This window comes from Curcuma longa, chromosome 5 (assembly GCF_044706935.1).
Source record: "Curcuma longa cultivar G26 ecotype Majalengka, Jawa Barat chromosome 5, ITB_CL_G26_1.1, whole genome shotgun sequence".
Lineage (NCBI taxonomy): Eukaryota > Viridiplantae > Streptophyta > Magnoliopsida > Zingiberales > Zingiberaceae > Curcuma > Curcuma longa.
In genome coordinates this window covers 6,088,712-6,114,842 of record NC_133865.1, presented here as the reverse complement: position 1 = coordinate 6,114,842, position 26,131 = coordinate 6,088,712, and the positions used below count along the sequence as shown (strand labels likewise).

Below are 26,131 nucleotides of genomic sequence, written 5' to 3'. Positions count from 1 at the left end.
TTTATTTTATAGGCGAACATTTATATCTAACCAATCTTTGAGGCATACGTACATCTCAATCTTCTCATTCTTTAGACAACTTTTATTGTTGAATTAAAGAATCTCCTATAAACACAAGAACATTAGAACATCACAAGCAATCACGATTAAGGCATAGTAGATAAAAGTACATCTTTTTCCCCCATCAAATCTGATCAAGAACATTTTATTTATTTATTTTAAAGCTGGACAGTATACTATGGCAAAAACGTTTCTAAGAACAGACTATGATTGTAGAATTCCATCCAAAAGTTGAAGTGATGTAGCATCTCTACTATGTTGACATACATACAATTGCCAGAAGACCAACATTCTGATCATCCCTATAAAGTTCTGAAGGATACTCATTTAGTATGTGAAAAATAAATTATCGTCAATTATCTTTGCAATTTCTCAAATAAGATGAAGACAACCTCGACTGAGCTGGTTGTAAGAAATCTGTTATCAAAGGCTCATAAACACTGCTCTTGAACTTATTCCGCGATGCCAATGAGCCGACATCCTTCTCTATTGACTTGAGCTGCGAGTCAAGGCCTCGTATCGAGAATGTGGCTACACGCGATCGCTCTGCCTGCTGAAGTATGTTAATTGCACTTGATCTGTATGTATATCTGAAGTACTTGAGAGCCAGCACCGGACCCATTCCTACCACAGTAATAAGCTGGAGCCAGGGAATATTAGCACAAGGTTGGAAATAGTAATTTGCGAGGATGACAGATACTCACAACTAAAGTTATCCAGTATGATGGTTGTCGACAGAGGCGGAACATGATAGTGTACAGTCCTGCTGATGGTATGGTGCTGATCACTAAGTTGAGGGCATAGAAACACAAGAAGTTGCCCCAGGTAGCAAGGTGATGGAAGATGGTGAAGGAACTGGAAGATTCAACAATACAATAATTGAGAGATTGGACACAGATTTTTGGATGAGAAATACTAGTGTGATATCGATGTAAATGCTTACTTCATTTCAATTGTCACTACAAAAGCCTGCAGCCAAATACAACCTGAGAGGGCAACCATTGATAGCTCTTCCATCTCACTTTTCTCATCGGCATATGCGTGTACAGTTATTAAGAAAACAACAGCAGCCTGATATTATGAGAATATTAGCAACTACATGAGCTAATTGTGCGAATTGAATACCAATCAGATAATTATGACAGACCAGATGTTCATTCTATGTTAAAATGATAGGCATGCAATTTTCCATTTCCATTCTCTTAATATATATGATCAGACATCCAAGGTTCATAGACTCAAGAATGCAAAGAATTGGATAAGAATTCTGAAGATTAATTTAGGAGCTACAACCTCATCTCGGCCAAGAAAAAACATTAGATGTGAAGATTACACTTGACTATTTCTGCAATGATGAAAGCTTGTAAGCAAGAAAATGTTGACAGGATAGGAATGCCATAAAAGATCTCACATCAATACATACTGCAGATGTGGTTGCATGAAATAACAAATAGCGGTTAAAAGTTTCAGTGTAGAGAAAAAAAAATCAACAGTGAAGCTAAGAACGAGGACAACAAATAATTTCAAATAAAAATTTCTCATGATAATCCACTTACATGATATAATGATCGACCAAACCATCCAGCAAATGTGCTTGGATTTAAGAGCCTAGACACAATAAAGACAGTCACAAATAACCCAATGGAAAGCAAGAATGAGACAGGAGTTAAACTGTATTGATAGAAAAGCCTGAAGGAGCTGCTGAAAGGATTAAAGAATTAAACCAGTTGAATTTGGACATGAAAAAGTTCTGCTAACCTTCCAGCTTGACAATAAAATAAAATTTGGGGGTTCTGCATTACTGTCTTTTCTGTGAGGTCTTTGTCAAGAACAACTGTTAGAACAGGTACACTAGTGTAAAAGACATTATAAGCCATAAGGCTAATAGAGTTGAATAAGCTGGTCCCAGAGACACCTGAGAAAAAAGAAAAGCTGAAAGCAACACAAGTTACTGATGGTAGAAAAACTTTAAAAATTTTTGAGTAGTCAATAAGACAATTAAACTGTTACAGATTTCTTACAATATACCATAATAAAACAGAAACCAAAAGGAAAGGGGACCAGAACATACAATATCTGTATAAAACATATCAGCAATGACTTGTAAAAGGAGTATTGTGAGAGAAACGCCGTTCGGTTGTAAGAGTAGCGCCCGTGAACAAGAATCAACCTTTTAAGGAACCTAAATTCTGACAAACCATACCAAAGTTGCATAGTTAACATAATGTAGCAGTTCCAAGGAAGAACTAATAAGGCATATGCTGGCAACTTTCATGTAAATTTTCAATATGTAAATGAAGAATAGTTTGTCAGTCAAACATTCAGATTTAGAGAAAGGATATATAATTGCTAATAAAATGGAGCTGTGCAACTTAGAATTAACAAGTGATCTGAATAGATATTTATCTGCTCAAAACTGGTTTACATAAAAAACCCAAGTAGGAAAAAATCAGCTTGGTAACATACCATGATGTAACCACTTACTATTGACCTGTGGCTGAAAAGTTTTCTAAACTTTTCTAAAAGTAAAGCCAGTTTTTGTTCTCGCCATTCCACATCTTAGGGTTATTGGTTATTCCTCTACCAAGCAACACTTGTTGACATGTCACATCTGGTAATTCAAGATGTGGAACTCTTGGTGTTTGTGGTCTTTAAGATATGTTTATCCTCTCAAGAATTGGTATATTCAAAGTCTCTCAAACATCACAGTGACTTTCAGCCCACACATACTCTGTTACCCAAGCAAAAAATCTAATTCCTTCACTGACATTTCATGGGGAAATCAATGTAGTTCAAAATTCAAATAGAAGTTCAAATGTCCCTTCGGATATGATTCACAAATGTCAGCACCTTGGTAGTATATGAAACCTTAGTAGTTTGAAATGATATGCCTAGCATCTCCATTACTAACCATGGTTACTGGATGATTAATATTCTAATGATACTAGCGGAAGTGGGAAGAAATTTTTTAATAAAATAATTGATCTACCTTGGTACTATAGATTCAGCAAAACCAAGGTTTAGGATCTTATTCTGGTGCCTGGTTAGGGTGGTTGGCAGTAGTGGGATTGTTTCGACGCCCATATGTCACACAGCAAGTTGGTGTTGACTAACATTGATCAAGAGGAAGAAGACAAAGAAGATCATCCTCAAGGAAGCAAAACAAAGAAGAGGACTTCCTTAGTCTATCCACATCTTTCAACAGGGTTTCAGTATTGGCGCATACATAGAACCATCTCACCCATATAGGGCAAGATGAAACAAAATTTAAAACTATCCACAAAAAAAACAGTGTCAACCAAAAATGTCAGGGAGGATAAATTATATGAACTTCTCAAATAATTGCAATCAGTAAAATACAGATAAATAGAAAGAGAATTAAAATAGCAACTCACTTCCAATGCTATAATCAGCTGCCCTTGCAGCTTGCAGCCCTTCACGACCACTGATCCCAACGCCAATATCAGCATTTTGTATCATCCTCACATCATTTCCACCATCACCAATTGCTAGAGTCCGGTAATCACATGACTTAAGCAGCTCAACAAGCTTTAATAAAAAGGAATAAAATTTTATCATTTAGGTGTAAGCCAGCAATTTGGCCAGTTTACAAGTGACTAAATAGAACACTCTGGTAATATTCAACAAAGAAATCACTCATGATTCTTTTAAACTGCATTTAGGATTGATTTAACTAGTTTTAGAGTCCGAATGCTTTCTCCAACTGGCAAACCATTAAGCTTGACCATACTTTTATTTAAACTCATCAGCTTGTTAGGGAAAAAATCATTGTTAAAATCAAAATCTCAGAATGAGTTCACAATTTATTTCAATAAAAATGAGATGATTCCTGAGTCTGTAGGAGTTACATCAAGAATTTACTACAGATTACCATGACAGACTTAAGAACATATATAGAGATTAACCAATTGCATATGATTGGACGTGATCACAAAGCAATCAGTTGTATTTGGGAGTAAAGATTGTCTATTAACTCACAATAAGAATCTCCTTTGACACCACATCTAGTTAGTTGTTATACTGGTTCTTGATAAATTTGCAAGACAAAATTTCATAAATAAATCTTAATGTTTTCTTTTATACTTGAAAAAACTCTTCTTACACCAACTTTACAACTGAAACACTAGTAGTTGTACAGTTAAATATTTCAATGATTCACCAGATTTACACCAACATGGAAATATGTCGAACTGAATTTCTAAGCATCATCAACAAAAGGTCACCTGGGCCTTCTGGGAAGGTGTCACCCGACAGCAGATTGCTGTTCTTGAAAGAATTGCCAATTCAGTGAATGCAGATCTATACTGTTTCAAAATGATCTCAAGGGCCCAACCATCCACAACAAAAGCTAAGTCCTGTTAAATTAGGTGTTGGATCAGATGCCAATTGTATTCAATAACCAAATATTTGTCAATGTTTAATGAAGCATGCAGTTATATTGTCTAATTTGACAGAAGAGACAATTAAGATGTGATCAAATGAGTTAATAATTGAATCTAAACTAACAGTGAATGGCACCATAAGCAATGATGCAGGAGAAATTCAATAAAGAAATTGTAAAATAAAACTTGCTGAAATATTTCAAGCCGCCTAGATTTATATGTTCTTCATAAAGTGCATGCAAAGTAACATTCTGATTAAGTGCATTCACGCATACATGAGTCCTGGAATATGAATTTGTAGATTCTCAACAAAAACATTTGGTAGTCTGAATGATTTGGACTTTGGAGTATGTTCATGTATGATGTATCTACTATTAGTGTCAGCAAATGTGAGACTGAGAGCCTGAATTGGAAGATGTCAATCTGATAGTAGTATAATTCATGGTTTTGATGGTTGTAGTAATGATCATATATGGCAACGTTAAAAATCTAATGGAGAGTAGCATGTTAAAAAAATGAGTAGCATTAAGAAAGAGAAACAACTAAACGGGTGACATAGAAGACTGGATAGAAAGACGAAAGCACAAGCTAGAAGCCTGAAACAATGAATAAAACTAGAAGTGATCAGTACACATCTGAAACAATAAAAAGAGTAATCCTTTTCTTAATGATTTTTGGTATCAGAAAATAACTTACTCATCTTTGCCAACGAGTAAAGAACCAGGTAAAAGAAGCCATTAAGATTTCTTTTTCTATTTTCCTTATATTTTGTTCCAATATGACAAGAACCAAGCTTATTGTCCTTGTGTATGCCAAATTTTTTATTTACATATATTCTATAAAATATGGTCTCTGTTATTTCTTTGTTTGAATTGATCAAACTGTTTCTCTCTGACCAATAGTCTCACTTGTTCTCTGAAAACTGGACTCTGTTATTTCCTTGTTTCGAATTGATCATACAATTAATTTCAGATTAAACCAAAACACACAGAATGCTAACCTTTATTTCAGGAGTCTCGTATTATCAGCACAACCAGGACTAAACTAAACTAAACACAAGTCAGATAATATTAAGTAATAGTACACAAATAATCTTTAATTGGATGCAGAGCCTTCTGAACCTTACATAATTAGAGAGACTGAATCTTTATGTCTAACCATCATTTGTTTAACAATAGGATAGGATAACAGACTAGAAGGATGATAATGCGGCCTGCATATATATATCTATACTCCTAGAAGGTTCATTTCTACTGTGCATTGTTCAATGTGAGTTTTCAGTCAGAAAGGAGCACAATGACCAAAAAATACAAGAACAAGAAAATGGAGATTCAAATCAAGAAAACAAGGTTTTAAAAGGCATATGCAAGTGGCGTGCAATTGACTCACTGCATAGCACATAAAAGGGAGATGCTGTTGGTATTAAAAAAAATTAAGATTGTTTACATTGATAAAAATAGTATATTTGTGGGTAACTTCCACAACAATAACATTCCAGCATTGGTGTTTAATGTCATCCCTTGTCCAATTCCAGAAATGATGTTCTAGTAGTGGTGTTTCATGATGTCACATGATTCTTTTGTCTCAAGAGCATGTTTTGATGCTTCTTTTCTTGCGACAGGACAGACATAAGCACAATATTTTTGAAGTGGCAATATTTTTTGTGCTTATGAGGTGATTGGATCTTCCCAGCTACGCCAGTCGTACAACAAGATGACTACTAACATTTTTTATTGCAAACGAGCTATTGAAACATATGAAATATATGACTTTTCTCTACAACAATAATAATTTTCAAATTCTACGATTGATTTTTTACTTTCATCTACAAACATATCCTGAAATTTTTGAAAATTGAAATTTTTTATTTTTCATTTTTTTTCTAAATGAAAATCTAAAAAAATCTTTTCTCAACAATATCTGCGCAGCATGAAGTATTTCATTGGCATAAAGGTTGTCTGTTCAGTGGGACACTGATGCCTTAATTAAAATATGTATTTAATATATTTGAGAAAGTTACTATGCTAAGAGCTAAGCTATTTAAACTCCTACGCATAATGTTAGACTGATACTAAGTATTGGGAATAGTTGGAAAATTAACCTAACAGTCACTAGACTTATCATCATCTCATTTGTTGTGAATGTGATCAAGCAATTTCTGAGACTTTATGTCATGATCATTGGGCGACAAGAATGTTCCAAGAAAAGGTCCAATATATCGTGATCATAGCCATCTCAAGTTGTAAGATACAAATTTACATATTAGGTGGTTCGTCCATGGATAAGCAATCCACATCAGGCTATTATGTTATTCTGGAGACAATCTAATATACTGGAAGAGAAAAAAGCAAGTTCTAGTACAAGACAACTAATTTAATTCCTAGCTTCTCTAATGATTCATTATTTACACATGAAGAGTTTCTGAGAGAGTTGCAAGACACTAAGCATAATTGATTGCAGTGATCAACAAGACATACTTAACTGGAAGGTAGTCAGAAAATATGGTTTACATGTCAAACCATTCATGAGCAAACTTAGCCAGTGATTGTTCGGGCATCATCAAGGCAAAACTACATTACCAAATAATATGTTGACAATAGAAGTCAATTCACTCTAGCTTCAAGCCACAAAAAAACAATAGCTCTTATGGTATTAGTTGAGGAAACAATTTCTGATGCAATTGCTTAAAAACAACAAAATATGATGAATTGCCATTTGACGCCACTGGATCAAGATGGATGCTCATAAAATTGTTCGCATGGTATTACGTAAAGCCTAACACAATTCTGATTCAATTATTTATCTTCCCAGACTTAGCAGAAAATTGTTTCAAATGGCATAGTTATTGTGAACTTAAAGTGCAAATAAAAATCAATGACTAACTGATTTTATAGTAGAAAAGATCAGGTCACAAAGTAGCAGTACCTTGGGTTCTGAAGAAGTTATCCTCATTGTAAGTAAGACTCTCTCTAAACTTCTTAAAACTTCATCTTCAGTTTTACCATTAATAAACAAAAGTTGTCCTCTGGGTTCTGATGATAGTAAAATGTATTTAGTGGTGAGGTCATAAAGTAATATGTAGAACTGTAAATGAAGTGAAAAATATTCCCCTCCCAAAAAACACTAAAAAGTCAGACCACCTACCATTATATAAAATTTACACTAGAAGCTTTATATGAAGAGATGGGAGGAAGAATACTAGTTTTATTGAGGATCAAACTATGAGTCAAACATTTAAAGGCTAAAAAAGAGTAAGGCCAATGTAAAAGAAGAGCTAGCTGAAGACTAATTCCATCAATATTCTCAGAAGAATCAAGTCAAACATAGCTTCAGTTTGGTTCAGATTATTATGGGTAACTTAGGACTCTGTTAGATGAGAATAAGCTCGGTAATTGTTTGAATGTGCATTTGTTGTGAGTTTTGGCCAATCATGTTTCCTTTTTATAACTTTCAGAAACTTCACATTGGAATATCTCTTAAACAACATAAGAATATCCAATCACTTATCTTAAATCAAGTTTAGAATCTAATCTGAACTTGATTTAATAATTGTATAAAATTTTGTTCCTTAAACGATCTTCCTTTGCACCTTTTGTGCATTTGTAACAGAAGAATGACAACTTAGCACAAAATAAATCTACCAGTGATTTGATGTCATCTTCGCTTTTTTCTCATAAAATTTATTTGAAATAGAGTACATGTGGTGTCCTAAAATAGATTAGGACAATCATTTTTTGTTGAAATTATGGATTCACAAGAAGCAAGTTTGACACAATCTTTTAAATATTTTTTTCATCCAGAACCTTGTTCATTGTAAGAAAGTGTGATTCAAGTAGGTCAGGACTGAGAAAATGTTTAAACAGCTATCTGAGATCCTCATAGAATTTTGGCTTGCCCAAGTTAGGATATGCAAACACTTAATAAACCAAAGTTGCAAGGAAGTGAAGGAAAGACACAAAAATGAGGGAACAAAGCACCACTTGCATTACTAATAATTAATAACTTTGACAAAAGAGTTGGCTCTGACTTCTAGTTCTTTCTTATTTTGGTGCATCTTCTGTTTTCATTGGATTTAAAATCATGAAAACCTTTCTTGGGCCTGGAACAGAACACATCGAATGCTAAGGATCAACAGATATAATTCAACTAAGAAACTTGCAATTTTAGCCACATGGATTCAATACTTGGATAACCAACTACTGAGGTTACACTTCTTCCCATTCTAGTAATTGAAAACCTTACAAATTTCCAAGGGGAAAATGTTTGCATAAGTACAGGAAGTTCCTTCAGCACCCACAACAATGAACAAGTTCTCAAAGATAGATACCTAGCACACCCAGTTGACTTAATAATTCCTAGCCATGCAGCATAAGCCCTTTGTCCCACATACATCTATAAAAAGATTGAATAGCCAGTATGGAGCAACTGTCATTCTGCATCTTAACATATGGAAATCTTAGTGAAAGTACTCTGCCAGGTGAAATTTCATGCAACACACATGCAGAACACAGACACAAGGAGTCTAGTCAGGCCATACAAGATACCACATATCTTCATCAGGCTCTTCATAGATACTACACACCCTCATCAGGTGATTATAGATACCATATACCCACATTAGGTTGATGTAGATATTGCATACCTTCATCAGGTCAACATAGATATCACATACCCTTATTTGCCCAAAAGAAAAAAGTAATAAAAAAATCTATGCACCTGAGGAAATGAAGTTGCACAAAAGAGCAATTTGGATGGCTGTTTTCTGTTTGTCACCAGTTAGCATCCAAAAATTGATTCCGGCCTTCCTTAGTGTTTCAATTGTTTCAGGCACACCATCCTAAATGTAAAATGGTGAAAGTTTGATATGAAATACCATTAGTACATCGTGCCATGTGTATGAAAGAGAGACCAAGAAAATTCAAAGATACAGAAAACAATGCTAATAATTATCTAAAGAATAAACCTGCAATAGGTCTTCAACTGCGGTAACACCAATAACCTCAAGGTCATGCTCTAATCTTTGGCAAACTTCATCCAGCTTCCACTAAACAGAGAGGAAGCAAGACACTTAGATTCCTGAATGTCATGAAAATTTAACAAAATACCACTGTGACCTACTTCTCTATTAACTAATGTACTTCTGGCCTCCTTAAATGCTTGTGACCAATCTTTATACTCATCATCTTTCAACTCGCGCCATCCCAAACAAAGAGTTCGCAGACCCAACTGAGCATATTGATCCACAGCATCAACAAAAGGTCTAATCTGCTGCCCTGAAATAGTTTGAATGGCATTCAATTAACATGTTATACACCAAAGAAAAATCTGTTAAGTTCTTGAAAACATTGGATGTTCAAATACTTCAGAAACAACAATAAGGAAATTAGTCAACCTTCACAAGATAAAAAGTTTTCATATTTCAATCAGTCAACTTTCACAAGATAAAAGTTTTCATATTTCTTATGAGCAATAATAGAAATGATCCAATGGCAAAAAATATGTGTGTAGTAAGGCTAAAGTCTGCATGTAAACTAATAAGTTATTTACTAAGTGAAAGAAAGCTTCACCAAGGAAGCAAGGAATATGGAAGAGAAGACTTCTGTTCCTAGCTTCCTTTTTGATGAAAACAATGCCATGTCTTTTGCAACAACTTAGAATCAAATTATAAGTTATTTACTGAAATAAGTGAAAGAAAGTTGCACCAAGGAGGCAAGGAATATGGAAGAAAAGACTTCTATTCCTAGCTTTCTTTTTGTGGAAAATGACATGTTTTTGCAGACAACTTAAATCTAAATTAATTAGTCAGATACAACATACAACATGGCATATTGTTCAAAAGCCGAACTACTCCAGTGAATTGCATTGTAACAAAAAAAAAGTAGGACAAATATTCAATATGAAAATGATACAAGACCTTTGGATGGAACTATTGTAAAATAAATAAAATTAATCAAGGGTGGATAATCAATAGCAACCAGTCATGTTGCTGAAGTCCAACATGGAAAATCTCCAAATTTAACAATAAAAAGCTACCATTGCAGAGGGAGAAAGATGAGGAAGAAGAGTGGTGCAGGAGGTGGAAAGATAAGAGTAAGAAAAGGAGAACCAAGGGAATCAAGGGAATCAAGAGACGATCCAAAGGACAAGGAAAAGACAACAAAGGTGGAAGACAAAGACAAAAACTAAAGAGATAGGAAAGAAAAGGTATTAGCAAACTCCTCTTTTGATTGGTTAGAACATGTATTAATTGGCCTGGATTGGTCATGACTCCAAGTCTAAACCAGTATGAACTAGTCCATAAAACTTCCATGATATCTGATGCAAGGCACAAATATATACCGGATAGTATTACCCACATTCCAATCACATATCTAAAACCATAACAGAGAATACATATGATTCTGATGAAATTCAAAAATATATAAAAAATAAACATTCTCTAAAGATTGTGGATTCAACAAGGCTAGCTATCCAGATACATATGATAATGATATACAAATGACAGTATGAATGAAACACAACTGGCTACATAATGACTTGTCAAGTAGGCAAACCGTGACAATAACAGTAAATTACCAGCATATGCTAAAGGAAGGATAGCTTCATCTGCACCCTTGGACAAGAGAAGGATCTTCCCATCCTCAGAATCCTTAACAACCACTGACATTCTTTTGCGATCAGAAGTGAACTCTAGAGTATCTAGTATCTCATAGTGGATCAGTTTTCCATTAAAATTGATCTCTGCCAACAAAATAAATCGTCAAAAAAAGGATATTGTCTGGAAAGAGACAAAAGGAACTGGAACAGAATAATCCCAGACAAATGTGAAACAACCGGATGAAAAACAGTGATGATGAGCACACTGATAGAGCAACAGACACCAAGATCATCATTGGTGCAAATGCTATAAATCAACAGATTTGCCTGACACCATCAAGCATAAACCTTCCTAAGCAGGCTAACTTACCAAGACTGTTCCCATTTTTACTTATGAGAACCATATGCAATCTAGCAGCAGCATTAACAAGTGCATCCTCATCCTGAGATTGAGCTTTATACAAGATATTCCCACTCATGCTACACAAGAAGATAGAATGCTTTAGGATTCTACAGTATATAGATAACAATTAAAGAACCACAAACAAATTCAAATGTGGGTCAAAAACCTTCTGACAGGGACAACTGTATTGCAGATTGTCATGATTGTAAGAAATCTGATTACATCAGGAACATTATTGATGACAGCATTCAACAGTTCGACATCTAACTAAACAAAAAGATTATCAGATACAAGAATAGTAAAACTTCCCACATAGGAGTGTGATAGAGCAATATCAGTAACATACATGTAATAGATAGTTAATTTTCAAGGTTAAACATCAAAAGAATCAGCATGACTAGCTGCATAGTGAAATGTATGACAAGCAGAAAAGTATATGTGATTAGTCTTCTGCAAAACAATTCTTACTATTATATCCTTGTTTATAAGAAAAGCAACAAATATCTCAACTACAATGAGATTCAAGTAATCAGATTGGCTGGTTTTATTATATAGACATCAATATACCATTCCCCCTCAGGTCTTCAACAACCACCAACAACAACTTCTCAATCTCAAGGAAGATATAAGAACCATGGCCCAAACTTCACTAACAAATTCTTTGTCAGTTTAAATTCTCCAGCACAACCACAGCTTTCCTTAGTACAGCACAACCAATGTTCTACCATCCCCAGCTAGCCAACCAAACATTCTTTTAGTGTCATGTTATCTGCTAATACTTGGTCTACCCATCTTCTTTGCACAAATCACACAATCTTCACTTATCCATTCTATACCGGTGTCAAATTTTGACACTTGAACATAGACTCTAAGTGAAAACCCAATATCTCTATTGACTCAAGTGTAAAAACTTACAGAAGCACAGTTGATGGACACTTGGATCTACACCCCTGATGCATACTTGTGCCCAAATTTGATTAACATAGGATCACATGTCCTCTCAACCACTACCACTTATCCTCAGCTTCATTCCCTATCCATATAATATTACCTTAATTTTAATTCCCAATCAGTTGCAGTTCACCTGTTCCTCCTTCTCCTCTCTTTGTTCTCCGCAACAAAATGCCAATGCTGATAGATACCTAAGCTCCAATGCAAGAAGCATGTTATGCATAATGAGTTTAATCCCGCATTGTTCTTTTCTAATATGTGATTAGGCAACACCAGTCTGGAAAATTACACTGCTAACAAACTAAAGCATGTCACTCCTTTCCATTTTAGGGATCCATGACTATTTCACTAATAGGTTGAAATGATGTTTTAGAAAATCCTCCAAAGTTCTGAGAGAAAACACAAGAAAAAAAAGTGAAAAAATTGAAAGATGGTATTTGTACCATGTCATCCATATCAAATACACAAACTTTTGATTGTGTTTCTACATGCTTGAGCACGATGATAAAATCAAAAATATTTACCAAATAGCATTAACTGGAATAGTTGAGTCATAAAATAACCTTTCAAAGCATCTCCATTCTCATTTCCATAAAAAGTACCATTGATACAGCATCTTCTAAAACTCATTTTATTCTCTGTAAGTGTCCCTGTCTTGTCAGTTAAAATATATTCAACCTGTCCAAGATCTTCACTTATCGCTGTGCTGAAAGAAATACACCATTAGTGCCAACAGACAAAAAATGCTCCACACTTGTGAACAAGGTAGGAGTGCAACACTACACCTACTTCGCTGCATGAGGAGCAGTCATTGTTTCATGATCATACATTTCCTCATCCCAGTCAATAAACTTTGCATATAAACTTTTCACTAGATCAAGAGACACCTACAAAATAGAGAAACCACAGAGATGCTAGCTGAAAACAAGGAGGTATGAAGTATTGAATATAATGTAAAATTTGTTAAATTACAGATAGGGCTGAAGTGAGAAAATTGCTTCATATTTACAGAGATGGAGGGTTTATTTTCAGTTATACTTCCACATTGCTTAGTTTCATTCATGAGAACATGAATTCTTATTGAAACAAAGAACACTAAGGTTCAATAGTATTTATCCTAACAGAAATATTGAAAATGAAGTTCAGGGTGTAACAAACAAAATAATTCCCATATGCATACAACATACCTTAAGAGAAATAGGTATCATAATGGAACATAAGAGCTCAAAACGTAGGGGAATGACCAGGAGTTCGTACCATGGACCATCCTCAGGATACTTGGCATACCATTGCTACATTAATCCAGAAACAAATTATTAGTTACAAAAACCAAGGAAAATATAAAAGCAATAGTGCAACCAGGCAAACAATCTACAGTCACCAGTTAAATATAAATTTAATTCATTGTACATTAATCAACTATCTTAATCAAGTAAACATTGGAAATATTTTAATCACCATATGTGGACTAATCAAAAACATCTAATACGCACAGAGTTACATAAACTACAGAAGAAAAGAAGATATAGAAAATCTTAATTTGATGGATGAACACTGTTATCTTCTGCAGCTTCATTGAAGTTGCATATCAAAATGATATAATGGCTGCTACGGCATTTATACTGTACTGGTGGATAGGCAAGCTCATATTAAGTTCTTGCATTTATATGCCTAGATGAATTGCTGAGTATATAAAGCTATATTTTACAACTGAGAAGACTAATGTATACACCCTTTCACTAAAATACATATCAAGGAGGCAAATACATGTGGATACAAAAGAAAATTTCTAAAGAATGACTTCCATTGCAAAAATGTTCTGACAAACATTTCCAATTTCCAATCCTGCAAAACTAGACAGAACTCACCTAAAGCAAATAAGTCACCTTAGCACTGATAACAATTATCACAATGTTAACTTTCATTATTCTATTTATCATATTAAAGTCCATAGCCTACCGTGCCATGTGGCAAGGGGAGACCACAGGCTTCCTATATTTAAAAAATGATTAAAAATTGAAAAAAAAAATATGGGTAAGAAAAAATTAAATATGTTCTTTCCTTTTTAAATTTTTTTATCAAAACAATTTACCATATTTGAATAAAAAATGGAAAATTTAATATAAATATTTTCATTATAAATAAAAATAAATAAACATATTTTTTGGTTCAAACCAAAAACAAAACTGAAACAGATTAGAAATTCAATTCAGTTTAGTTCTTTAAATCATATTTGTTTGGTTTGGCCAGGGTTGATGGAGTCATAATAAAATTTCATTTTAATTTTAATTTTTCTTCATTACAAATCAAACCAAATTAAAAATTCAAATTTAGCTTTTTTACTAATAAAATATATGTTCCACAGAGATATATTTTGAATAATTGAACATATATACAGAATATATTGCAGACTGATAATTTTATATAGTATATTGTTTTTAATATAAACTGTTATCATGAAAAATTAAATCCAAACAATAACATTCAACAAATTTAATGCTTGAATGCAAATTTAATAGAAATCAAACTAAATTGATCATGATTGAATTTGGTTTAGTTTGGTTAATAAAAATAAACATTAAAAAACTTGGTTTACCTTGCTTTGATTTGAACTGACTGAATAATCCTATGCATATATGGCATAATATATTACTAATATGTATTTTATATAATTATACTAAGAGTATTCATTGGATTTAAATTGAATCAAATTGACACGATTAGACCAAATTAAATTTATATTATTAATTTCATAAACTCAAATCAAATTGGCATATAAGTAGAATTCAAACTAAGATGAAATTATCAATTTGATTCAGTTTAATTTTAGTTTTAACTGATTTTACATCCAAATATTATAATTTATAAATATTTATTTGCAACACAAATATATTTATAAATTACAAACAAATCAAAATTGAATCAAAACTATAAGATGTCCAAAACAGACTGAATGGATTCTGTCAAAAAAACTAATTAAGAAAATGACTTGATTTGGGGTGGTTATTTGACTAAAACAATACAAAATTGAACTAGAATAGATCAAGTTTATTTTTTATTCATTTAGTGTAAAATGGAAGGAAATCAAAATAATAATTAAATAGAATAGAAAGTGTACGAAATTATCAATTTGGTTCTGTTAGTTTGGGTTAAATGAAATTTTAATATTGTAAATTTCAAGTTAAATATTAAATTGAAATAAGAGATATAACCAAATTCAAATCTTAATGTCAACCAAATTTAAATTGAAATTGATATTAAATATCAATTTGCTTTGATTTGGTTAGTTAACTATCATTGTTGCACCTACAAGCTCTTTCCTCTTATGTCACACCATCCTCTCACACATCCAAACCCATCCTTGCAACATTCATTATTGCCCCACTATTGTTACTCATAACACCCATTATTGTGTTGCCTCCTCCCGTATGCAACCTACCAAGTACCAACCATCATCATTCACAAAGACATTGACCATCATTGCCTATGTGTAGCCTAGCCACCTTCATCCTTCACCTGCATGAATGTCATCATTGCCTACTTACGAGTCGCCATGGCCTACATGTGCATCTTTTAACAATCACCAACTCATTCTCATCACATTCATCATCCCCCTTGCACGTAAGAGTCATCATCACTTGTTAATCCCGAAATGGTAGCCTAGTCATCATTGTGTTTAGGTTCTCCTATGTGCACTCTAGTTATCACTATCCTTTGCTTCGCCCGCATAACAATTGTCGCTCCCTTCACACACAAGCATCATCATCACTTACGGCATCACCCATGCATAGCCTGGCCATAGCAATCCTTTGTTTGCATGTGGATCGTCATAAGCACAAGCTCCTTTTTGTGGTGCAGATCACACCCTCCCTCGACTCCCTCAACCCTACCAATGACTCCCATCTCTCCCTCTCCACCTCACTCGTTTCCATTCATGATCTTACCCTCATTTGTTGCAATGAAATCAGCAACCCATGAATTGCCCAAGAACTCATGCTAGTGATGTTTTAAGCTCAGCCTACTTCCATTTAACTTTCTCAATGAATATTGAGAAATATCAAGGAGAATTTCATTCAGCAACAAATCATCAAGTCAGACATGAATTAGGGTAATAGACTGCTAAAAGAATACATGGAACTCATATTTTTTTAAAATAAATCACAGTTAACAATAATATCAAGCATAGTGATAAGAGATTATGATAACACACCACTTATGTCAGCAGGGTGTCTATAGAAGCAACTACATGGATGACAGTTGGTGGCTAACCACGAGATGAAATAATCATAAATATTTTTTCACAAGATAGCTGAGTCCTTCAAATTTGGTTTTTAGACAATATAATTAATAGTAATAAATAAAAAAGAAAAGTACCTTGCGGGCTTCAGTGTCCTTCCAAATGTTGCCAGCAAAACCTAGGACAATTACCACAACAATTTGGAATAAAAAAATAGCTCCAGTCAACTTATCTATCATTGCATCAACAGCCGTAAGTTTTGGCTCAGGTACACCCCTACTCATTCCCAATTTGGTTTCATTGCCTGTAAAAAGATGAACAGATTACCATTTATTGTGTTGAGCTGCAACCATGCTAATCAATACACAACAATCAATACAGGGAAAGGTAGAAAGAATACTGAACTGAACACCAATTATAATCTAAGAATTCTTTCATTCAAAGGATAATTATAAGCTCTGACAAAAATAAGGAAAACTAAAAATGACCACATAGAAGAAAATGATAATTATTCTCAGCTACTGAGATGAATCTATAACGTCCTATATTCTAGAGTTCTAAGAATTTGAACATGTTTCTATTTGTACATACGGCTGTAAAGATATTCACAAGCTTCAATGAAAATTACAAAAGAAAAAGGAATGCTCTATAAATGAGAGAAAGATAGAGATTTTTTTTACCAAAAATTAACTGATGGCAAAGGAGAAAACAGAAAGTTCCAACCACAAGTCATTTAAAAATTAAAATAATGAGCTCAAATTATGCACTAAATATGTGGACTCATTCTACAATAACATTATGATGTCAAGTTATGATTATTGATGTAGGTATCTGTTCCTTCTATGATAAAATATCATTTTATATTTTTAAAAAATTATTTTAAATTTTTAAGATAAACAAACAAAAGAGAACAAAAAAAAATCCCAAGAATTTCTGGCTAGCCTGTATAAACTGCAACTCCACAAGCCCATTCAGTATTCCTCAAATAGCATGACTGTAGAAGTGTGTTGTCGATGGTTAACGGACACAAGTCATTATCGATGAAGGGAGGAAACAATCGCATATTTGAGTCAAATCTTCTGATGTCTTTGTCAGGATTGGGGCATTCAATCACACCCTGTTCATTTAAGAGGGAAAAAGAACTAAGAATATATGGAGAATCTTCATCAAAACACTAATGAAATGTAGTGAAGTACCTTGATTTTATGCAATTGTTCAGGTGTTAATCCAATACAAGATGACGGAAGAACCCTTGTCTTTAGATCAGTCTCACCATCTAAAGCAGCAGTCTTGTGAGACAATCAGATAAGCATGGGTTAGGAATTGACTATATATAAACATCATATCAATATATCATCATATGGTAACTAATTACGTATAGAAAACAGTAGTTGCCTGTAACTACATTTCAATAAAACTTAGTCAATTAAAAGTTGCAATAAGAAGATTCCACTGCTTGAGCTGTGTTGTTCTTCATTGTCTACAAAATATTTATTACTTCACTAAATATCTTTGACCAAACATTAGTATAACGTCACTGCAGATTAGTGGTAAGGAACATCAACTTCTCTAAGTGAGAAACTGTGAGTAACTTAAGCAATGAACCAACACTACTTGCATATCCTTGCACACTGATGCATAAACAGACATACTTGCAGACGTTCCTTAACACATGGATTCAACTGTCGGTCACTGTGTTCAGATTAGTGTTGACAGGTAAGGTATGTTGGTTCACTACAAGGTTGAAAATCTCAAACTATGCCAGAGTTTTGAACTTTGACTAGAACAATACTATTTTGGTTTCGTACCATTATTTCGATGTATAGTGTTGATGGAAAATTGTGAGGAAGAAGCAAGAAGATGAAGAAGAGAACACAACTATATATCTAACTTTAGACTTTGTGTTCCATTTAGAAATGATATAACTTTAACATTATATTGTGCTGACACGAGGTAAAAATAAAAACATAAACTATTTCAATTCATCTTCACACAATTGTAGCATGTCAAAGGGTGTCAAATTCAATATGACACGATTCATTGACATCATTTACACAATAACACAGCAAAAATTACATATACTGAATAGTATCAAGTTTTGATATATTTTGACTATGCCACCCAGTATAGTCTGAAATTTCAAAAAGGGTCGGAATGATAATTCCACTAAAATGTTGCGCTCAGAAACTATATGTTCTTTTGACATTAAAAATAATTAACTAAAATAAATAAGCTCATAAGTTTTGCTATTGTCATTTTACTTATGTGGCAATCAATATCTATGACGATAAGGAGTTTTGTTATTGTCAACATTCTGATGCATAAATGGCTTTGGCCACAAGCCACCAAAAACAATAGATAACATTGCGGCCCATAAATATCTAAAATGGTGTACAAGTTCCAAATGGACAAAGCAAAAAAGTGATGAATTAGATCAAATACTTGCAGCCAACTCCCTAGTTAATTAATGCATAAAATGGAACTATTATGCTTCATGTTGCACTAAGTCCAATTAAAGAGAAAACATTAATAAATACTTAGTTGGTTACCTCCACATAACAGATGCCTTGTGGTTCAGATGTCCCAATCAAAACAAGATCACAAGGGACTTCATCATTCTCTCGCAACCACACTATATTACCAACATGAATATCTTGTGCTTGAATCTGTAACGGAATGAAGAAGGTAATAAAGCAACATATATCCATTTGCTGTACACTATAAGCTGCAAATTGTCCAATACTTGATGCTAATAAAAAAATCATTTATATTGATAGAAAGAAAGAATTTTCAGTAATAAAGATGGTAACAGGCAAATATGTAGGTCTTCAAGAAACGTTGAAAACTTAGCACTTGCATTCCTGCATTCGTGAACTACACAGAAACATTAGATACTACCTACTGAATACTCAATAGGAAGTTTTTTTTTCTTTTTTTCCCTTTTGCAGACAAATCTGTGAACTATATACCCTCCCTCCAGCCCGCTTGTGAAAAATCAAAAAAAGTTAAATTCAGTAAGATTAGCAGTTTCGGCAACCCACAAAAATTATATGTTTTATGTGTCACCAACCAGCAAAACTGGAATTAAGAAACAAAAATAAAAAATGAAAGAAAAAAAAATTGAGGCATTAAAGAAATACTAGAATTTGTGGGGGAAAACCAATCTAGGTTTGGATGCAACAAAGTTAAGTTCTTCCAAACTGATAAATAGTACACACGCAATCAACTTAAGACCTACATGTGTGGGATAGAGGACCAGTATATATAGCTGTCTTACTAAGTTTGAAAATCCTAAGAAATTTTAATTCTAAGCATAAGGTTTCATCTGATCTTGGACTATACCACAAACCAATAAATTACAGCAGTATAAAATAGACAGACTTCAGTGAAACAATGTGTTTCATCCTAGACTCCTGAATTTCTTTCCTTTTCTCTCCTCTTCCACCTCCATCTAATTTCCCACTAGAGCTCCTACCAATCCAATCATTTGCTGGTTATTCTATGCTATTCCTGCTCCAGATCATCAGATGAACAATGCCAGCAGCCAAATTTTTAATGAAGCAAAGAAGAGACTGCTAAGTGCTAACCTCATTTACATAGTACCGCTTAGTAATTCTCAGATATCTAATTATTTTATAACATTAGCCTTTCCACATTCAACACCTCCAAACTCTAGCTACATTAAATATCAAAACTCAAAAGTAACATCGTAGTCTCCAGTATTCCAAAATGATACCAGGTTTGACTAGCCCAAACATTTGGATCCAACTACACTATGACACTGCTAGTGGAAACACAACAACTTGAGTTTGTTACTTTCAAAAACCATAAATCAGCAGAAGAGGATCAAGAAAATTATGGAGTAATGCCAAAAAAGAGAGAGAGAGAGACAGATATAACGATATAATAAGACACTGACATAGAAATCTAGAAAAGCATATTGAGACAAACCTAAATGGCTTAGGTCTAGTTTGGTATCCAAATTTATAGTCACAAAAAAATTGTTCATTGGACAAGTAACTCTAGGATCTTTGCAAACAAAATATATATATATATATATATATATATATATATATATATATATATATATATATATATATATATTAAAGTTGAACTAAAAAAATGCAGAAAAAAGTAACAAGTTATGAAATTGAAAGATTTTGGAGTATAATTATCACACTTAAACATACAAGTAATGTAAATAATAATTAGAAAAGAAAATACTAAATCATGAGATTTTGTCATCATACCTAAGAGGAATTGAATAAAACTCTTAAGTTGAAAGTTCTATAACATTGTATAAATAAACATAAGGTTGAAAAATAACAGAGAACAAAAAAGTTCTGTATCAACCACAAGGAGTTCAACCAAATGTCCAAAAAAAATCTAAAAAGCAGTTTACGGTATATGAAATTTGTCCAACCAAAAGATGCCTAGCTGGCTAAACCAAAATGAGCAAACCTCATTCTAAATTAAAGATGAAACAAAAGAAACCAATAAAATGTTATAATCCTTAACAGACATGATCCCATAAGAAGATTGAGAAAAAACTAAAACTATAGAGAGCATTTCAAGGAAAAAAGACTTGGAAATAAGATTAATGGAAACAGAACAACTAATGGAACAAATCGTACTTCCAGATGTAGCAAAGTCAGTTGCAAAAACAAAATTATAATAAAATCAGTTTAAAAAGAATCTATACATGTTTCCGAATTCCATCCTTTACAACCCATACTTCCTTCTCGTTTGCTTGCTTGTCAGAAAGATACCTATTGTAGTCATCCCATGCCTCTTTTGTTGCTGAGACAGCAAATATAATGATAAGTGGGCCCCATGTGCTTGCAGGATTCACAGGAGTGATTAGTGACCACAGCTGGAGGCAGGCAATAAGCAAAAAGTACTGATTCATGAACCTCCTGAAAACATCATCAATATAAGACAGATATCCAAGAAACATTAGCAAATAATCCAATCCTAATGGCTAAATAGGAAATCATAGCATTTCCTCTTACTGTACAAGACCTTTAATACTAAATCAAAGTTTCTTACAAATACAATATAAATGTGGCAGCAATGAATCAAAACAAGCCTCTAATACTTCAATATGAAGGTCTGTTATCTTGAAACAAAAATTAAACATTAATTAAACACTACATCAGAAAGGGGCAAATTTATTTTAATACATCTATCAGCATTTCAATACCAAGCCCAAGGTTACAATTCTCAAGTCATGCTAAAGTTTCGGTTTGAACCAGAATGGTATAGTTTTGCTACTGTGCCGTGTTGTGTTGAACAGTTTTGACACATTATCTGTGATTAATTAATGCCAAAATAGTTAATTATACATAGATAATTAATTATAACTACAAGTAAATAATTACAAATTATCAATAAATTATAGAAAAAATTAATTGTAGAGTATTAATTAATTATATAAATTACATATAGTTATATATATAATATTAGTTATTAATTATATAATTAAAATGTATATATAATTAACTACATAATTAATAATAGGAATATGAACTATGTTTTGAAAAGCAAAAGAATATGCATATAGTATATAGACGCATAGATGGGGCATAAGCACTAGAAATTTTTTTAAAAATAAAAATTTAACATATATGTATAGTAAAGTATAGTAATCAAGTTAATCATACTTTTGCATAGAAAAAATGTCAACTACGCAATGCAGACCACATGAAATTTAACAATCAACAATCTAGAATGGATAAAATATAACATGCATATAACTAATATCTAAAGCTTTCCTCACTTTCCAACCAAGTGTTATACAAGTTACAAGATACCAAGGTAACATAGGGCTCTAGATAAGAATTTTCTTTCCTCATATGCAGGTTGCTTTCGTCATATATGGTTATTCATGGCTGCTATGTGATCCCTATCCACATACACCTGTGTGGATGCCTTCCAAACCAACGAATATAATAGATAAATTAATTTCTTTCCCAACAACTTGAACATTTTTAATAAGTAACGCCAATTAACCATTTAGTTCTAAATTTCTTGTTTAACCATTAGTTATATTAGAGTCAAAGATGTTGTGTACACTATTCCACATGCACTATTCTAACTCAAAATCCATAAAGCATGGATCATTAAAAAATCAACCTATATGTTTCTCTTAGCATAGATATCTTGAAAAATTGCCTTGATCTGAAGTTCTTTATATCCTAGTCTTTAGGTAATGCACAAGTTCTTGACAACTCCAAATTTAGCCAAGAGGAGGTTAACTGCATGAACCAAAACATTATAGATGTTGCAAGATCCTTTAAATCAATATTAGAAATCATCAGAGAGCATCATAACACATAGTACCTAAAATGATGTCATCATATGGAGTCCTTAGGCTTACAAGAAATGAATGAAGCATGAAAATCCTAAGAAAAGGTTTGACTATACAAAGGAGTAGGGGTCAATGGAGGTGTAGACACTAATTGAAAAACTTTGTACAATCTAATGTGGTATACAGGAGATTATTTAGTTGAATAACTTTCTAAGAGAATAGAATAGGATTATAATATTCTTTTTTGCAACAACTAGGGTTGTGCAAATTTGTTTTCCATTTAAAGATGAAACTCATTCAGTTGAAGTCCCATTTCATCAGAAGATTGGCAGATAATGGAATATTGCCACTTGTGAAAATATGAGGCTTAGAGAACTCAACACATGCTTACCAATCAAGTGATGGTTGAGAAATTGAACCTTTCCACTTTACAGAGTCTCAATTGGCCTTCATGGTCAGTGTTGAGGAGGGCCCCATATGAAGAGTGGAGCGGCATAAGCAAATTTAACAGAGAGAAAATAGTCAATAGTGAAACCAATATATAAGTATGATTTGACTGTTATATTGACCAAACTAGATGTTTTGTCTATTAGATGTTCCATTGATCAAGTGTTCCCACAAAACCAACCTTGATGTTCATTGATGTTGTCCTTTAAACCTTGTGTAGCACCTTAGACTATATAGAGTGTCAATAACGATCCACACATTTAACAATCTCCTACTTAAATATTGGTTTCACTATTGAAATATTTTCTCTGTGAAATTTGCTTATGCAACTACTTAAATTGTAGGCCTTAATGTCATCACTAGTTAGCAAAGTATGAATGTTTTTGTCATATACCAAGTTGAAGAAGATTTTGTTCGGCAAGGCATTCTAAGTGGGCTCCCTAAAGTTCCATAGTCATAACTATGTGAAATATAATGCCAGCAAACCTGTTATGGAAGGTTTTTTTTCATAGAAACAGAAACTAAACAACAACAAAAGGCAAAAAAAAAAAAGGCAGGAAGGTCTCGGAACATAACAACCAACAGGCAGCAATTTCTCTACACGGATTTTGGTTTAACAGCAGATTATTATTCTAATTAAGTAGCAGGTAAAAGGTTTTGGCAATGAAGATAAATTATATTAATGATCTATTAAGATATTTGAATAATGCAGTAAATGCAGACGAATAGTTGAAGGGATATGCCTAATTTTTTCTCATACAAATTTTACATGTTCACGAAAAAGTGAAACAAAGAAAAAGTGTTAGATAATTATGATGAAAGTACACAAGTAATAGGTAACTCGAAGTGCTAATGGATGAAGTTCAAAAAAGCTTCCAAACCTGAACTGCTCCCATAGATTCTTAGGAAGAAAGTTCAATATAGTGTATTTTCTGTTTGATATTCTATTGTCACAGTGTAGGTTTTGAGTGGAATCATCATTGATGTAGACAAAGCGTTTCATTGTAGACAGAGAAGTATACTATCTGCGATGCATCTGATAGATCAGCCAAAGTATTTCCTATCAACAAAAATGGCAGTGTTTAGAGTGCATCGAATTTCACAAATCTCATTAAACATGGCATAAAAGAGCCACCAAAGAAATCCCAATAATTTGATGATGTAAATGCTATATTACAGATGCCAATACAAAACAGCAAGGTGCACTAAAGAACATGGTCTAGCCTTTACATTAATTTTTGGCAATTAATTAACATCTATATGAGTATCTTTCAACTATTTCATGACCTGCATAGATAATATAACCTGCTTTATAGAAAATTATTTTAGACCGAATTCCTTTTCATGTGTCTGCCTGGCGGGGCGAGAAATTTGACATCAGGAAGTATTATTTTTCAAAAAATGATAATTAAACTTATTCCATGATCCGATTCAAGACAATTTCTCCGATCCGAGAATATCTCAAATCATGAAAAATCAATAGTCGAAATCGTTTATAAAATAGACGAAATCGAACGGATCGAAATCGCTCAATTCGGTGAGATGATGGTCGGAAAAGGCCTAGGCTTATTCGATCAGATCTGGGAAGGGGAAAAACCTGACTTTTGGAGACTAACAAAGTTGAGCTTCCACCGGCAACAGCATCTACCGCGATAGCTGCCAGAGCGAGAACGACGAGGAGGACAGGCGTGCGACCGAGGGAGAGGCAGGGTTCCGAGGAGCAGATGCCGATGAGCAGCTCTCGCGGGTCTTCCAGGAGAAGACCAGTCGAAGCCGAAGGAAGCGGCGAAGAAATTACGCACCGGAACAGGTTTCATTACATTTTTAATTACTATTAATTTATCGTTATTCTTAATCACTAAAGTATTTATTTATCTTAATTAAAATAACTTTATTTAATTAATTAAATTTGTCTATAAGTAATATCAATTAAAATCTAATTGAAAAAAAAATCATAGATTTCAAATTAAATCTAATTAATTTAGTCAGTAAAATTAATTTTTAAAATTCTGATTTATATTAATAAATCAAATTAAATCAAATTAAAGTAAATAAAAATAAAATTAATCATAGACAAGGTTGCTCTCTAAAACAAAATCCTTTAAAAATATTATTAAATAATATAAGTTTTATGCATTTGATAAACGTTTATTTCAATAAACAAACTTAAAATAGCTTTAAAAGAGAAAATTTTAATTCTGCCGTTTTCATTTAATTATCATAAAATTCAATTTAAATTACTTTAAAATGTGCTTCAGTTTACTAAAATACATAAATAGTTATTGATATTTTACATTGATACAAATTTATAATATAAATGGTAGAAAACTAAATAATTGAATATTGAGAAGTAACATATGAGAAAATAGATAGCCGCTTCTAAGACATAATTAAATTAATTAATACGAAATAGACTTATTGAAATGGACAAGAATCAAATCTCAACGACACTGAAACATTGCCCTCCCTCGTAGTATCCGACTGTAACTTCTCTTGTAGTAGCAGACTGTAACTTCTCATAGCGATCGAATCTCAACGACATTGAAACATTCCACCTTTTACTAAAGAGAAAATGAATAGCCAAAATAATAGATTTAAAAATACTTTCATTATTATAAATCTTCTAAAGCATATTATCAAAAATCATAGCCAATATACCATTAGATTTACCCGATAAACAAACTAAACTAAAAAAAGATCATCTAAAAAAAAGATCATCTAAG

General features: G+C 33.0%; 1 protein-coding gene across 1 annotated transcript; it reads right to left on the bottom strand.

Moving 5' to 3' along the window:
- Positions 1–191: 191 nt before the first annotated feature.
- LOC141829482 (phospholipid-transporting ATPase 2) lies at positions 192–25,210 on the bottom strand. Its single transcript, XM_074716964.1, has 25 exons — positions 25,006–25,210; positions 24,290–24,468; positions 21,354–21,567; positions 19,201–19,317; positions 17,848–17,940; positions 17,594–17,768; positions 16,789–16,955; positions 13,602–13,706; positions 13,204–13,301; positions 12,978–13,120; positions 11,630–11,726; positions 11,431–11,540; positions 11,040–11,204; positions 9,582–9,736; positions 9,427–9,507; positions 9,180–9,300; positions 7,389–7,495; positions 4,305–4,436; positions 3,456–3,609; positions 2,132–2,249; positions 1,819–1,992; positions 1,617–1,668; positions 1,004–1,131; positions 765–915; positions 192–700 (listed from the first exon to the last, which is right to left on the bottom strand). The coding sequence occupies exons 2-25, from the start codon at positions 24,409–24,411 to the stop codon at positions 413–415; spliced, it is 3,267 nt and encodes a 1,088-aa protein (XP_074573065.1). The 5' UTR covers positions 24,412–24,468; positions 25,006–25,210; the 3' UTR covers positions 192–412.
- Between the last annotated feature and the right edge of the window lie 921 nt (positions 25,211–26,131).

Coding starts and splice junctions, on each gene's coding strand:
- LOC141829482 (XM_074716964.1), bottom strand. CDS start 24,411: ATGAAACGCTTTGTCTACATCAATGATGATTCCACTCAAAACCTACAC. Junction 21,568..24,289: donor AATCTATGGGAGCAGTTCAG/GTTTGGAAGCTT, acceptor TGATGTTTTCAG/GAGGTTCATGAATCAGTACT. Junction 13,121..13,203: donor ACTGCTCCTCATGCAGCGAA/GTAGGTGTAGTG, acceptor TATTTCTTTCAG/CACAGCGATAAGTGAAGATC.